Source organism: Siniperca chuatsi, linkage group LG20, assembly GCF_020085105.1.
Source record: "Siniperca chuatsi isolate FFG_IHB_CAS linkage group LG20, ASM2008510v1, whole genome shotgun sequence".
NCBI lineage: Eukaryota > Metazoa > Chordata > Actinopteri > Centrarchiformes > Sinipercidae > Siniperca > Siniperca chuatsi.
The window spans coordinates 25680586-25697783 of NC_058061.1; the positions used below are offsets into that span (position 1 = coordinate 25680586).

At 40.0% G+C, this 17198-nt stretch overlaps 1 protein-coding gene across 12 annotated transcripts in view; it reads left to right on the forward strand.

The window, feature by feature from the left end:
- The window catches only part of exoc6 (exocyst complex component 6), an 85388-nt gene extending 70214 nt beyond the window's left edge, over positions 1 to 15174 (forward strand). For 6 of the 12 annotated variants that reach the window (XM_044178365.1, XM_044178351.1, XM_044178354.1 and 3 more), the window contains 3 exons: positions 4250 to 4362; positions 5405 to 5416; positions 7880 to 15174. In XM_044178365.1, coding sequence (XP_044034300.1) covers positions 4250 to 4362; positions 5405 to 5416; positions 7880 to 8006 — 252 coding nt within the window. In that variant the 3' untranslated portion in view covers positions 8007 to 15174. The remainder of the gene's footprint in view (positions 1 to 4249; positions 4363 to 5404; positions 5417 to 7879) is intronic. The other 6 variants (XM_044178352.1, XM_044178356.1, XM_044178358.1 and 3 more) reach the window with 3 other exon arrangements.
- Positions 15175 to 17198: the final 2024 nt, after the last annotated feature.

Genomic DNA, 17198 nt, shown 5'->3' on the forward strand with positions numbered 1-17198 from the left:
GTAATAAACTGGAGTTTTCCTTTAAGGAGTTATTGTATCAAATCAGTTAGATCCTGTTTGTTGTTGTGAAGTGTGAAGAGTTCAGTGAGTGTTAGAGTAAGATGTGGCACCCACTACATGGCTGCTCGTGGCTCATCACTTAGTTCCAGGTGAGAATAATGGCATTGTTGCAAAGGCCTCTCTCTGTGTGTCAGCGTCTCTCAGTCAGCTGAATAATGCTATTCTCACTGAGCTGTTTTTTTTACTGCTCTTTCAACATGACCCAAACACCCAGCTGTTTCACCCTATGACATTAGCATACACTGTGTGAGGGTGGGGGGGGTCATCTCCATCAGGTTAACCAGGGGTCGTGGTGGGGTCATTTTAAATGTTCCTGTTCACACTGTCAACACTCATATTGTAGCAGCAGTCCCCCGAACCACCACCCCACCCCCCACCCCCCTCTCACTCTTCTGTCTTTTCTATTCGTCTCAGTGACGCAGTGACCCAGGATACACAAGTGTTTACAATCATGACATTATCTGACCCCTGCTCCTGACCTGGCTTTAACACGGCTCTCGCTCTGCTTGGTTTTGATGCAAAAGACATAAGTTTGCAGCTTTCTGTAATAACTATAGGCATCCACTGCATTGTTTCAGGATTACTGTAACCTTACAGGACTTAGTGAGGGTGACTTCTGTCTTCAGCCATCATTCTATTCTTCTCAATCTAACATACTTGAACATGATTGTCAAAGGTAAGTTGCTGCATTACCTTTTCATACAGTGACAAATTCTGTAAAATTGAAACCATTTCTCCTGGACAATCATGTTGAAGTGGTCACTACAGTGCACACTGACCACTGGCTTGGTGTTAACAGTGTGTACGAGGAAAACTGTGCTTTCTCAAAACGGTGACATAAACCAGCCCAGTGAGGGTCGGGGGCTGTGCCAGTAAAGTTAAGAAGGATTTTCTTTTGCCTCAGACCTTCACTGTGAGAGGGTTTTTTTTTTCAATATAGCTGTTGTCATTATTGTTGATTTTGTCAGACATAGTTGCCACCATGAAATAATGATTTAGTCAGTCATCTGTCTGTCTCTCTCCTTACCACACGTTGGCTGTGATGCGCAGTTTTGTCTGAAGGCTCAATCTCTTCGATTTAGCTGTGTTTATGTTGTCCAGGTTTCACTGTAGAAAGAGGCCTCTACTAAAACCATCTGGAAATGCTAGTGTGGATATGAATCGTTGTCTTAGACAAGGTCCAATGTAAGTCTGTGGTTTAGGAGTGCTGTGTATGAAGCTGCAGATGTAGACCTATGTCTTGAGGTTGTGACCAAGCGGCAACCTCCGGGGCTGAAAAATGAAGCCAACACGGAAGTGCCAAAAACTGCAGTTCCTCAGGATCAACTTTATTGCTAAGTAGGTTTACACAAACGAGGAATTTGCTTTTTTGGTTTATTTTGGTGCCTGACAATAAACAGTATAAATATATAATGAAGTATAAAGAAACATAAAGCAAGTACTGCAGGTCGTAACTATAAAATAAGATATAAGATATTAAAGAATATTAAAACAAAAATATTATAAGAAAATAATAAATAATATGTACAATATGACAATGTGTTATTTAAATTACAGTGAATTTCTTCAGCTGCCGCAGGAAGTACATCTTCTGCTGGGCTTTCTTGGTGAGGGAGCTGATGTTCAGTGGGGTGGGGCTGGGATCTTTCTGAAATTTACAACCATCTCCACAGTCTTTAGAGCATTACGCTCCAGGTTTTTCTGGCTGCACCAGGTCACCAGGTGGTCAACTTCCCACCTGTATGCGGACTCATCTCCATCAGAGATGAGCCCAATGAGGTTTGTGTCATCTGCAAACTTCAGGAGCTTGACAGACTGGTGAGTGGAGGTGCAGCTGGTGGTGTACAGGGAGAAGAGCAGAGGGGAAAGAACGCAGTCTTGGGGGAAACTGGTGCTGATGGTCTGGGAGTCAGAGACAGCCTCACATGCTGCCTCCTGTCGGACAGGAAGTCTGTGATCCACCTGCAGGTGGAGTCAGGCACACTCACCTGGGAGAGCTTGTCCTGTAGCAGAGCCGGGATGATGGTGTTGAAGGCAGAGCTAAAATCAATCAAACAGGCTCCGAAATGGAGTCAGTCCCCTCTAACCCCATGTTAAAATGGCCAACTTTACAGCAGAAATAAACATGTTTACAACCTAGTACAAAAAACTGTTTTGGTCTCTATAGCTTATTCATGACAACTGTACGGGGGTGACTTTTTATATAACTTACCCGTTTAAATTAAATTAAGGCTTAAAGTTATGCATAATTAAGGGCGGGCTGCTTTGAGTGACAGGTGTGTGCCCTCTCAGGTGGCTTGCCACTAGGTGGTTTCATCAACCAGGCTTCATTTGACCTGCCTCGGCTCCACCTCTTTGTCCATTTTTGGATTAGCCGGAGTCAGGGGCTGCCAAGATGGTGACGGCCGGAGCCGCCCACTTTGAGCTTCACAACGGCTCTTCAGAAACCTATGGGTGACATCACGGACGCTACATTCATGTTTTATACAGTTTATGGTTGTGACCCATGGTAGCATGAGTTGACCATGTATTTACAGGGTTTGGTTGGGACCACGCCTTTGCAACAGTGAACCCCATAAAACATAAAAGAATAATAACTTTATTAACATAGCACTTTTCAAAAGCAAGTTACAAAGTGCTTCTTCTGCCCTAACTACGCATTTGCGTACGTTGCAATGCAGCAAGCGATTCACTCTCCCATAAAGTACCCAAGACGGGAGCTGGCTTTAGGTGTCTTTAATGGAGGCAAAGTAAAACTGTAAAACAGTACAAAGACGTATATAGTAAGTCCCATATAATAACAAATACAAAATATCTTTGTATGATGAAATAAATAAATGAATAAAAATAAACCATAAATAAATAACAATTACTGTAGAAAGCATTACACAATGCTATTTGAGAAATGCTGTAGCTACATACAGCACTGAAGAGGACTATATGAATTCAATATACAAATATACAATTGCTATAAGTATGTAAAACAATGCTGGGAAAATCCCCTTTTTAGTGAAAACCCAAAGAAGACCTATAATGGTAAGTATTTACAGTAAGTATAACAACATAACTGAAATAGCAACCATAACATAGCTAACATAGTGACATGAAAGCTAAGTAAACCAGGTAGACGAATAAGTCTAAATAAACATTGCAAAAAAATCATAACTTCTTCGTAATACTGGCATCTGAAATGTGAACAGTATATAAACAAGATAATGCGTCTTGATGAGCAAAACAAAGCAGATGAAGGAAGATTGTCAGAAAGCTTCCTTCACCTGGAGTGATGTTCATATCAAAATGGCAGATTCAAAGCCTGAATGTTACATTGTTACTAGCTAACAACAAGCCAACAAGCTAACATTGTTACAACTAACCTGTTAGATACAGTAATGTTACCAATTGATCAGAGTGATGTTCCACCTAGAAGAATAATAATGTAATGGTAGTGGTAATACTAATATAAATAAAGTAATAATAATAGGAATGATGGTGATAGGAATAATAATGATAATAATTGTAATACGACTAATAATAACAATTGTAGTAGCAGTTGTCAAGCAGGAACACGGGGCAGCATGTGGCCCACAATCAACGATCCAGACTCTGCAGCGCCGGAGGCAGAAATACCTGCTGAAAGCAACAGAAGGAGAGAGGAGGAGCTATAAAAGCTATAACATTAGCTAACGTAATGTTAGCTCAGCATCCAAAGTGAGACTGAGAGCTGCCAACAGGATCATTACATACATCATCTGATATCCTTAGGATGCTTATGTGACTTACCAGCAGTTTAGAATTTCTACCATAAGTGAAGTAATTTTAAGTATCACAGTGATGTAGCTATTATTATTGAATGTGAACTACAATAAATTGGTGTGGTTTCCTACATACAGATGAACTTCACTGGGTGTACAGTTTTCACAGTATTGTTTATTATCTCCCTTGGATGGAGCATTTGACCACCTCCCAAACAATCCTGGCTTAAACACTGTATTCATTATGCCACATCAAACATACTGTAGTATTTGTATGTTAAAATGATCACGTCTGTCTCTTCATAACCTTCCCCCATCAAACTCTCACTCGCTACCAGCCTCAGCCTTTCTCTGTTCCTCTCTTAGGTTCTGTCTGAAGTTCTCTGAAGTGACGTTCTGTTGTATATCTGAGTGTTGTATATCTCTGTGTTTTGTAGCTCCTGGACCTGTTCATGGTGTGGGACTGGTCGACTTACCTGGCAGACTATGGCCAGCCAACCTCCAAATACCTGAGAGTGAACCCAGCCACTGCCCTGGCTCTACTGGAGAAGTGAGTGCATCTGATATGTACACACTTCTGGGGATATGTATACAATATTTCAGCATCACTTTTTTTAAAGGGCAAGTAGCATTGACAGTTCACATTTGTGCAGGGGTGAGGCTTAGTATGTGGGGTTTGCTGGTAGAGTATGTGAAGAGCCACCAAGAAACAAATAGACAAAAATGTCTTTTGAACCTAAAACATCTTCCAAGTATTAGTGCTAGGATGTTTTACATCAGTAGTGAAGTTTCCATCCAAATGTAGTGCGCATTTTAACCAAATTTCTAGAAAATCAGCAAAAGAAAATGCTAATTAATGCAAGGATTTATTTGCAAAGCCTGTTGCACTTTGTTGCATTTTGTTCTCATTGGTACACCAACTTTTCCACCTCAGCCAAGTGTAAAAACATATAACATATATAACATATTTTGACTTTTATTTTCAGAATTTCCAGCGTTTCCACTCAGTTTTTTTAAATGCACAAATTGAAAACATGCATAAAACAGGTGGATGGAAATGCACTTATTAACACATAAGCGGCTTCATTTGTTTATATAAGGATGTTCCGGTGTGGGTGGTTATTGCCCTTTCACTTCAGAAACTAATATGGCAAGATTTGGTAGCAGGTTCCAAGATTGCTCTTGAATTAATTCAGGTCAGGTGTCATGATTATGATTATGTATGAGAAAAAACATGTCAATGTCTGTCACCACAGGTATCCTAATGTTAATGTGCTAACACATCAACACATTCTTTAATCGGAATTCTAAGAAGTTTTCATGAACATTTAAATAGCAGAAAAATCTTAGTGTTCTAACACATAAACGCATATTCTTATAGTCTGATTTGTAAGAAGTTTTTGCGAACATTTTAACACTTTCTTTCCCATTAATAGCACTTAATTACATTAATTCTTGTATAGAACTTATGACAACCTTAGATATGAATGTGGCTGCTTTGTCTTTTTTTCCTCCTCTTGTGTTTTGGTTTAATTTTTGCTCTTCTGTTTCTCTAAATCTTCTCTCTGCTGTTGCTAACCACTGCTGCTCAGAGTCTACAGGGGGTAGGTGCAGCTTTCTCACTGCTTTTCTTTGGTCTTCTCTGTGCATGCTCTGATAATCTAAACATGGTTCTACCTCCTCTACAGTATAGAGTTTGTCTCCTCTTTAGCTCAGAACAAATTCTGAATTAAGGCGTAATATTTTTGTTAAGGTTAAATTCCATTTTTGAATACATGAAGGTGAAATGTATATGCACAAACTACACACAATAACTGTCCATTCAACCTTGCTACACATTACTTAACCATAGTTGTGTTCACATAATTGGGTTAAACTGGAAAACTTGTAGCCTAGTCTAGCATCCTGAGCCCAGATCTCCAGTGATGAGGCTGATAAGAAAAATGCAATTTTAGCCAAAACTGCAAAAATCAAACTGTAGTGCTTTTGAAAGAAAAGTGTAGGGTATCTGTACAGTGGATTGTGGCTCCCTAATCTGAACAGAGAACTTGTTCATGAGGCAAAAGGATGACAAACACAAAACTGATTACATGTGTGAATACACCTTTCCTGTTCTACCAGATGATTTTGAAATATTTTTTGATATATTTAAATATGTCTTTAATAACCGTTTTTGCAACTATTAGTTTATCATCATCTATCCTGTGTCCATCCATCCATCCATCTATTTTTGGCCAGCTAAGCAAGGTAATTCATGACCATAGGTGAGGGTTAGAAACGTAAATCGGATGGTAAATTGAAAGCTTTGCCTTCTCACTCCCGGAGGGAGCAATCCACCCTTTTCCGGCAGAGAACCATGGCCTCAGACTTGGAGGTGCTGACTCTCATCCCGACCGCTTCACACTTACACACTCACACTTCACACCCCAGTGCGGACATGGTGGAGCACACCTTCTGGTCCCCCTTTTAAAAAGCTCCACATGACACTGAAGAGGCATGCCAGCCTAACAATTTCCAGAGCCTTCAGCATCTCAGGGGTGCCTTGTCGCTGAAGAGCTTCTTGACTACCTCAGAGACCTCTGCCAGGGATATGGGTGAGGCTTCCCCAGAGTCTTCAAACTCTGCCTCCTCCACAGAGGACGTGTTGGACGGGTTCAGGAGTTCCTCAAAGTGGTCTTTCCACTGCTCAACAATATCCACAGTCAGTTCAGCAGTTCTCCTACCCCTGCTGAACACAGCCGGAGCCAAGCCCTAATTTTCCTTCCATCATCAACGGTTTGCCAGATCTTCCTTGAGGCCAACTGAGAGTCCTTCACCATAGCTTCCCCGAACTCCACCCACACCTGGGTTCGCTGGGTTGCATGAGAAATTCTTCCAGTGGTGGGAGTTGAAGACCTTGCGGACAGGGGCCTCAGCCAAACGTTCCCATTTCATCCTCACTACACTTTTTTGGTATACCAGGTCTGTCCGCAGCCTCCCCCGCCATCTGATCCAACTCACCACCAGGTGGTGGTCAGTTGACCGCTCTGCTTCTCTCTTCACCCGAGTGTCCAAGACATACGGCCGCAGATCTGATGATACGACCACAGAGTCGATCATCGATCTTTGGCCTAAGGTGTTCTGGTACCAAGTACACTTATGAATCACCCTATGCTCGAACATGGTGTTTGTCATGACCAATTCCAAGACTAGCACAGAAGTCCAATAACGAAGCACCACTCAGGTTTCTCCATTGCCGTCCATGTGAGAGTCCCCAGCAGAACTATAGAGTCGCAAGGTGGTATCCTTTCCAGGATGCCACCCAGAGACTCCAAGACAGCTGGGTACTCCAAACTGCCATTCGGTGCATAAGCACAAACAACAGGCAGAGCCATCCTCTCAGTGACTCACAGTCACATAGAGGCGACCCTCTCATTCTCCGGGGAGAACTCCAACACAGTAACACTCAGCCTCCCGCACCAGCTCTGGTTCCTTCCCCATCCGAGAACTAGTCTGCAATTGCGGGGGTCAGCACGCCTAGATCCCCGTCTTTGCCTGCCACCCAGCTTACAAATGCATCTAACCTCAGTGCCACAGGGATACAATTTTTATTTAAAATGTTTTTCAGCATTGGTTGACCATGACATCAGCATGATGTAACTAGTTTTGTGCTTATATACACCTTGACCTTTGTCATGTTAGCCATTTGCCTGATGAAAACCTTACCTGTTCAGTCTAATTAAGCTCAAAAGTAATAATACAGTATGCAGATTATTTAGCTTTTTCCTATTCCTTGTACTCAATATGGTATCCTGCACCTGTGACTGGCCTAGACCATAGAACAGAATGATACCTTATTGCCTTGTAGACCTAGTGCAGTTTGTGTTCATACTGATTGAGAAATTGTTAGTTTATCCTGCCAATACAAATTGAATTCTGATATATCTGTGTCTGATGTCACTGATGGAAAAGCAGTGTCAAACCTAAATTGTATTGATCTCATAAATAGCAGCAAGCAAGTGAGCACACTGCTGAGAGAATATATTTTTGTGACTTGTCTCCTTGACACTCTCTCTCTCTGTGTCCAGGATGAAGGACACCAGTAAGAAGAACAACATCTTCTCTCAGTTCAGGAAGAACGACAGAGACAAACAGAAGCTGATAGAGACTGTGGTCAAACAACTGAGGAGCCTGGTCAATGGCATGTCCTCCTAAACACACACACACACACACACACACACCGGAGTGACGTGTGTGTCACAAAGAGATATACATGCATGCAATCACATGCACACACTGAACTGCCAAGACACTCACAAAGGAAGGAGATTTTCACACATGTAATGAAGTGATAACACACAACATGACAGTGACCTACAGAAGAACCACACAGGGAATTTACACACACATATAGACACACAAAAGGGACAGATAGACAGCTTACATACACACATAACATAAAGGCACAGCAATATACACACTGTATAAGGCATGCAGGGAACAGACTCCTAGTAAATATGACACACACACACACACAAAGTCATATCCTCTCCTTACTGTTATACCGGACTGAATAATGTAAATAACTTTCACACACACCCATATTAAAACAGTTTACTGGACTCTTCACAGGAGTGAACAGTATATAAACTATGTTTTGTACATTTGTGAGAGTGTAATGATTGTAACTACAGAGGGAGACTGGTACAGCAGAGGAAGTGACACTCACAAGTACTGGGACAATGAGGTCAAAGGTCAGCACTTACTGCACCACAGGTGTTTCCTGTTGTCCTATCAAAAACCCATATTATACTTTCAACATGATAACACTTCTACTGAAAATTACATTAGAGCACTTTTGTCCTCCATGGATCAAGGTGGAATGTATTTTCTTGCATTTCAGTCTGAAGAATAACAAATTAATTGTTAATCCAATCAAGATACTGGTAATCTACTGATCAAGTTAGTGAGACAAGAGTCAACTGTCGTCTTGTGTCAAATGAACATTTTACAGATTTAATGATCTTTTAAAGGCAAAATAGGAGGCTATAGCTCAGTAATGACTCCAGCCAACTTCTCCACATTAACCAGTTGTGCATCCATTTAACATGGGTCTCATGTTAAAATCATAGACTGTATAAAATATGGACGTAGTCTCTGTGACGTCACCCATAGGTTTCTGAAGAGCCAGTGTGAAGCTAAGTGTGGTGGCCCAGGCCGACGCCATCTTGGCAGTGCCTGACTCCGCCGGCTCCGGGCTATTCCAAAAATGGACAAAGATGTGGAGCTCAGGCCGAATGAAGCCTGGTTGCCGAAACTAGCCATCTGTGAGGGCAGCAACCTTTCACTCAAAGTGGCCACATCCTTAATTATGCATAACTTAACTAAACCTTAATATAATTTAAACAGGTGACTCATAAAAATTCACCCCTGTACAGTTGTCATGAATGGGAAAATTAGCTATAGAGACCAAACCCGTTTTTTGGGGTTGTAAACATGTTTATTTCTGCTGTGAAGTTGGGCATTTTACATGGGGGCTTATGGCGATTGAATCACTTTTGGAGCCAGCTTCAAGTGGCCATTCGAGGAACTGCAGTTTTTGGCACTTCGCATTGGCTTCATTTATCAGCACCGGAGGTTGCCGTTTGGTTAAAAGCTAAAAAAACATAGATAGTACATTTATACACAAAAGAAACCAAGTTACTCAGGTTACCCAGGTAATCACACATCAAAGTAGTAACTTGGTTACTCTAACTCTCTGCAGCAGATCAGTATTCAAGTTTCTTTAATACTCCTGAACTTATTTTGAAACCTTGGCTGACTTATTTTAGCTGTATTGGTGATGCAAGATGTTGCATATCTGTGTGTGTGTGTGTGTGTGTGTGTGTGTGTGTGTGTGTGAGCATTTGGACTGATAGCACAATGAGGGGACAGGCTCCGTAGTGAGAGCACAGTTTTTCCTTACCATGCAAGTCTGCGTGTCCAAATTTAGAAACCCAGTTACGCATATATATATACAGAACCAAAAAAAAGTCTTTCTCCAGGAGAAATCAAGCTGGAGAAATAAATTTATCAGGTTTCTCTTATCCTCTACCCCTAGTATGGATACCAGGTTTCTCCTTTAAATGAGATTAAGGAAAACAGATTCCTGTAACCCAGTTTCTTAAGTGCATGTTGGCTTTGGATCTGGGGTTCTAATGAATCTCTATGTAGATTTATATTCAAATACTGTTATTTCAGACCGTAATCAATGTATTTCAATGGAACTGCTGCCATCAAAGGATTCAGTCGCGGGGCTAAGTAAATATACGCAGAGATTTGAAGTCCAGTTCAAGTTTGACACATAAATTTGCACCATTGATCAACTGCAAACGATGCCTACAGAGCTGAGCTTTAAGGAAACGGACACAGCTGTAGAATCCAGTATGGACTCTGCATTGCACCATCCAATTTTGTATAAGCCCGATCTGTCAGAGCAAAAACTGCTCCTGAGGACTGAGGACTTGTGGCATGGTCTACAGTCAGTCATGAGACACAAGTGGGAGCTATAAACACGTTCTATTGTATTATTTAACGTATTGTCTGTAGAGCATTCACATACGTGGCTATTTCTTTTATAGTTGTACAGATTCTGAGTATGACATTTGCATTTTTAATTTTCGTTTCAAACCCACCTCCTGACAAGAATTGGATCAACCAATCCGCTTGCTTGATGCTGAGCCTTGTTGGATCCTCTGCGACCTACGGTTACCCATAACACCCTTCTCTGCTTAAACCTGCAGGGATGTTTACATGTATCTTCAGAGAATTGTAATTCCAGCCTAAATAGTCACAATGGCACCAAGCTTCCAGCATCACCTACATCATTAGGCATAAATGAATTTGGCTTGTACCATTTTCTGGTGTGACCGGGCTCTTAACCTGTTTTCTCATCTCCTGGTTTTAGCTTGATCCAGGTAACTATCATAGCAGTTTCTGTAGAATAACTATAATATTATAAGAAACGTGATGAACCATATTCAGATGGTTACCCTGGCATGATAACATGTCACTGTTCCTATTAGGTTTCCAGCATCTGTCTACTTCCACAGAGTTATGGGTATGGAAATGGAAAGACCAAGTTAAACTCATTGTCCCAACACTTCAACTTCAACTGCGTATGTGTGTGTGTGCAGAAACACAGTGATGTTGAGGTCAGGGAAAAAAAGAAGAATAGATGAATGGATGATGACGTCTTTAAAGACTGATGTTTTGTTGAAGTCCTTGGTGGCTTTGTTTGCTGTTTGTCTTCTTTTCTGCCTCACATTGTACATTTGAACCAACCTGAGACAGAACCTCAGTGACTGAGCATGGAGGAGTTAAGTGTGTGCTTGAACATGATACATGGCTGTCACAGGCAGTAAAGGTGATGAAACTTGTTTGCAGAGAGCAGTTATGGAGTGTGTCTTTGACATCCAGATTGTAGTTGGAATATTCATGTTCTTTGCACATGAGAATGTCAAATGAGGCTGAAAATCTGAAAAGTGGCCTTTTAGATTATTTGGTCCATCTTGTGTGAATACACAGCTTGGACAACATAACACAACACTTTCCCAAATAATGCAGTCTGTTACAACAACACACAAATTCATGCAGACATAGGCTGGGTCATTGCAGGTTGTTGTACTGGATTGTATTATTCTTATAATTATTATTATTATTATAATTATTATCATCATTAGGTTTGTTCAGCAAAGGCTCCAAGGAGCTGATGAGGATTTTGGGTTGGAGTGTCATAGTGACCACTGCATGAAGCAATCCTAATGGAGGGTTTGCATGTGATGTCACCATATGAGAAATTCACTATGGTAACAGGAAACTGACACCTTGTATTAACATGCAATTGTTGTCTGGATATGTTTGGTGTAAAGGCAGGCAGAACACATAGCTATTGGAATGTGACTGGATCAGCAAGACCACCTCTGGAGGTTTCTTGTCATCAGATCTCAGACAGGTATAAATATCATCTGTACCGTTTGGAAACATTCTTAAGAAAAAAAGTCCACCCAACAAGTAGAAAGGCCAAAAAGCTACAGACAAGTTCTTCCTCTTCAAAGGAAGAATAAGTAGAGCACATACAACAGCATCACTCAGACTCTGGAGGGGCCGCTACAACATGCAAGACAAGAGTCACAGAAAGGGTTAGCTGAGCTAGCACTAGTGCTAGCAAGCTTCTCCACTGGCTCTGATTACCTTAAAAAACTCAAATTATACTTTTTTGTTCTTGTGGTTTCATTTAGCCATGTCCACAAGGGGCCAGCTCAAAATGTATGACTGAACATGTGGAAACACACCTTCCTATGTAGACACCCAGTGTAGTATAAACTGAGCTGCATTTGCTGTCCGTGTCGGTTTTGGAGTATATTGGTCCTTTTAAGTTACTAGTTAACAGCCAGATATAATCCACGGCCACGGACACAGACAGTGAATGCACACGTGGTTCTCTTTATACTACATTCGGTGTCTGAATAGTGGGACATTTTCACACGTGCAGTATGGATCGTATGGCCCACACGTACAGTCTACGCAAGCATACATTTTGGGCTGCTCACGAACATGGATAGATGATGAAATTTACATCACGTGGACACTCACAGCTATTCGAACATTGTAAGTATAATTTGCACTTTAGTAAGACACTCAGCAGATGCCATTATCCAAATAAAGATCACAGGTTAATACCAGGTGAAAACATTTCAGTATCCACAGACCAACTGGAACGTCATACACATCATTGATAAATCCAGTGACCTTTACTTGTATAAGACTTTTACAGATTAGTTTGTTTTCCTCCCAGTGTCACAGCTGTACTCATGCATAGCATCCACAGCAGTGTTTGGCCACTCAGTGGTGGTGAGGGTGGTCAGGTGGTATCATGTAAAAGGTGACATCAGTGCATGCCCTCTTCCTTCCTCTGTAAATCCTCAGTGGTAGGATTAAGAACATTATTTATGATGTTAACTGAAGTTTTGTCTACAACCCACTAAAACGGCTTAATTCATGGTTACAAGAAAACAAGGCCCAAATGGGGAATTGTTATTAGTGATTATATATACATATATATTTAACAGTTAAGTAACTTGCATTCTAAATTCTTTGTTTATGTTCCTCAGGGTGAAATGAAGCTTTAGAATCTCATAACCCACATATATCCACAAAGCACAGCAATAATGAATTGGTTCCTTTACAGCCTCGCTGGCAGGTTGATGCTCACCTAAAACCTGCACATGACTCCTGATGACAAACATTTTATAATGAGACTGTTTCTATTCTATTTATGTTTTGGGTCTGTGCTCCACTTTCAGCAGGCATTTTTGCACTGAAACTGATTGAAGTTTTCTTTTAGATTAATTTCTTGCCTTTTTTAAAAAGTTGCTTGTAAATGCCACTGTATATACTGCATATTTTGTAAAGAAAATATTGCAGCAGTTTGCCTGCTACAAACAGAATTGGAGGTTGACACTGTGATATGCACCTCCATCAACACCTAAAGTAAATATGTAATTAATAAGAGTTTGAATTTGTGTTTGTTGCTTACTTGGTAAACAGAGTTGAGTACAGTGTGAGGAGCTCAGTGATTTATGTTGGTACCTTCTCTCCACTCATTTGCATGGTTAAGATAAAAAAAATGCTATATTATGTTCTTGCAAGTATATAAATGCTGGTCCTAAAGATTTCAGCTAACTGCTCATAGATATTATCCAAAATAAAGGACAGTTCCAAATTCAGTTTTAGTCAAAGGCTTTCTGTGCACACTCCTCCTTTGTGGGATTCATCACGAAAATCCGGTTCTCCTGGTTTGGAGGTGTGTACAGCGCCTGTGTCATTCAGCTCTCCCTCTCCTGCCTCCTACCATGCATTCATGTCCATTTTACCATAAATTCTCAAATAATAGCTGGGCCAGCCCTAACAAATACAAGTGAAAAAACACTGAGGATAGGTGGAATACCTGTAGTAAAATGGCTCACATAGCATCGTGTACTAATTCCATCAGTACAGCAACAGAGTCATGTCATACTCACCACTCTGCTGCTCTCACTTTCTCATTTTACCACAAATACTGTTTCATTCACTACTTATTTCCATTTCTTTCTACTTTGTCGTTTTTTAGTGCTTCTAAGCTACTGTCAGTCCAACTCAAGACTTCCTGCAGAGGTTTCACATTTAAAGTCTACCAGAAAAAAGGGAGGAAATATGCCCTTTGACCGACTGGAAGACTTTGAAACCTCTTTGCAGGAGGTGTTGAGTTTCATTGACAGTAACTTAACAGCAATTGACAAAAGTGGCAAAGTAGAAGCGATTGGAAAAAATCAGGGTATGAAAACAGTATGTCTGTGAAAAAAAGAAACTCAACAGCAGAATGGTGAGTATGGCATGACTCTTGTGTTGGAGTTAAAACTGAAATGCACATTATACTGAATTTATTAAGACAACAAGTAAACATAGAAGGAGTGTTGAGTATACATTGATAGCAAATTAAATAAGGAGCAGATCAGAAAACAGGGAAGCCTCTAGCTCATATACATCTCAACCCTGTCTCCAAGAAATTATGTTTACATTATATACTACTAATTTATTTACAAAGTGTAGTGTGACACCAGAGACCGGGTTCACATCCTGGGTCCTGTGTGTGGTTAGATTTAGGCAACAAAAGCCCTTTGCCTAAGGTTAGGGGAAGATCGTGATTTTGGTTAAATGTTAATAAACACGTCCTGTGTCGTGCTGTGTGTGCCTAAACAAAACCATAATGCAGTAGTTGCTACAGGCAGATATTGTATTGCAAGATCAGATATTTTGGCGGAAAACACATGAAATTCAATTGTCAATGAACATTTTACTGATACATTCAGTATCAAGTATTTTGATACTATCAGTATTTTGCCACTTGCCAGATACGTTAATTAACATTAATCAATTAACATTTTCTCATTATGCTAATAGAAAACGGAATATGGGCAGCATTACATTAATTTCTGTAATTTCAAAACATGATCAAATATACTTAGAAAACAAGGGAATTAGATATAAAGGCCTGTGGCCAATCTGTGGTCTTTTGATTTGGCAGCATTTCTGTTTCCTGGTAAAATTGCACAAATCAAGATTTTAAAAATCAAGGTTTTACATAACACTGCTTGTTTGCCAGTGATTATTTCAATTTGAATTTAAAAAAAAAATGTTTTAATGTTTTTCTTGCCTTCCACAGAAGTGGAGAGAGGGTACATTTTGATATCCAAAGCAATCCTTGCTTTACCTTTGTCATTGTTCTCAGACACCCTAACTGAGATGTTGTTTTCTTAAATTTGTTGTTTTTATTTTGTGTGCTGTAATAAAAGTTTATTCAACAGTTGTGTCTGCTTGCTTTTAAGAGTACTGTTTGTTATATGGGTAACACTGATCGGTTGGTTTGTCTGTCCAGTATTTTTCTCTATAACAAGATGTATCTGAGCAACTACTGTCCAGATTGCCATGATATTTGGCATGGGTATTCATAGACCCTTAAGGATTCCTTTATGATTTGGTGACCTCGTGACTTTCTCTGTAGTACTACCATCATGCTGGTCCATGATAAGGAACGTCAAAAACAAAATTCCAAAATTTAAAAAATCCAACATTTTTGTCATTCATTTTGAAAAATGTGATTAAATGGTGCCTCTTTGGCCATAATTCCTGCTGCAAACATTAAGCCACTAAAATGTTTATATATATATATATATATATATATAGTCAGTAATAAAAATCAACACAAATGTTAATATATGACAAGTGCCCTGAGATAACTTCTCTTTTTGGCACTATATAAACTGAATTGAATTGGTTATCACAAAAGGCTTTAACCTGCACATTCTCACATATAAAGTCAATTTTAAAAATGTCCATGAAGACAAGTATTGCATATTTATGTTTGGCTTATATTGACTGTTAGAGCCAGCAGTAGAGCTATTTGACATGAAATTTAACACTTTATCTTAATTTCATGCTCAGTCAAGATTCACGCTATTCAAGTTTTACACAGTTGATTAGTTCTCTGTATCCCTGGAGGTCCATCCATCAGTGGTGACAGCAACTGCCAGGGCACTGGATAATTCCTGGACGACTGCAGGTTGTGCTAGTTTATACAGGAGGGGCACAAAACGGACTTAACAAAGCACATGTGAATTGCAGCATAATTCAAGCCCTGTAACGGATTCATTTCAGTGATGCTGTCGCAAATGGTTAGCATGTTTGATTGTTTCCAGATACATACCCAACTTAGAGTGGATTGGATGAAAACTGTGGCAACATTGTTCAACCTTTGTCCAGTGTTGCTGCTTTAACTCACTGAGAAATTTAATGCTTCCAAGTAATAGAACTAAATGACATGGGAGTGTCTACCAACTCTGGTTTCTCATTTGCATTCACCATACAAGCTGTACAAACAGGGGCTAACCCGTGTACAGGTAGTACATGGGTTATTGAGAAAAGGTCATTGAGAAAAAAAAATTTAATTTGGGTGAACCGACCCTTTAAAGTAACTGAGTGAAACAAGGGTGCAGAAAGACGTGGTGCCTCTTCTGTTACTGAATCTACAAAGTCATGGTGGATTTATCTCTCAGCACACACTTATTTGCTTGGACACTTCAGTATAAACATCAAGACCAGTATTTATCAAGTGTATGAGAGTAGAAAATCACCCCTAACTGTCCAAAACTTCTCAGTGATGCATATTTGGTCCAACCTTTAGGCCTAGGAGTAAAAGTATTTAATCAAATTTGTTAACTTAAGAAATTATTTCTGTAAATGCTGATACTTGAGAGCTGCAGAGGAGTCCTAACCTGACGGGAGTTACTAGGAGAAGGAGGTCAGGTAGAGACATTCTGTGGTAGGAAAGATGTTAATTTGTGACAATAATCTAAATCTAATAATCTAAAAAAAATAACGTTTTGTCAAAAATTTAATAATTTTTGTGACCAATCACATGCAGGATGTAAAAGAGCACACGCTCTCTCCACAAAAAACCAAGGTCCTCATGACCTCAGAGCAGCAGGGAAAATGCAGCTTTGCAACAGTAATGATTTCAGAATCAGAATCAATAAATCAAGCTTACAGATAATGTGCAGATATCATTCATTTCTACCACCACCTGCCGGAGGCTATGAAAAATCTAGTTGCATTCATGCAAATTCTGGATTTATTTATTTGTTTAAAATTACAGATGGTGTAGGTATAATATTTGAGAGAATTGTATATGGTGGTGTGTATTTCACAATAATGGAGGATATTGAAAAAAAATATTTTCTCTACCTGTAGGGCACATAAGTTAGCAGGAGGTGCAGTTGAAAGGGGAACAGGACAGTGGAGGAGAACAGTGGTTCCACTAGGGGTCACAAG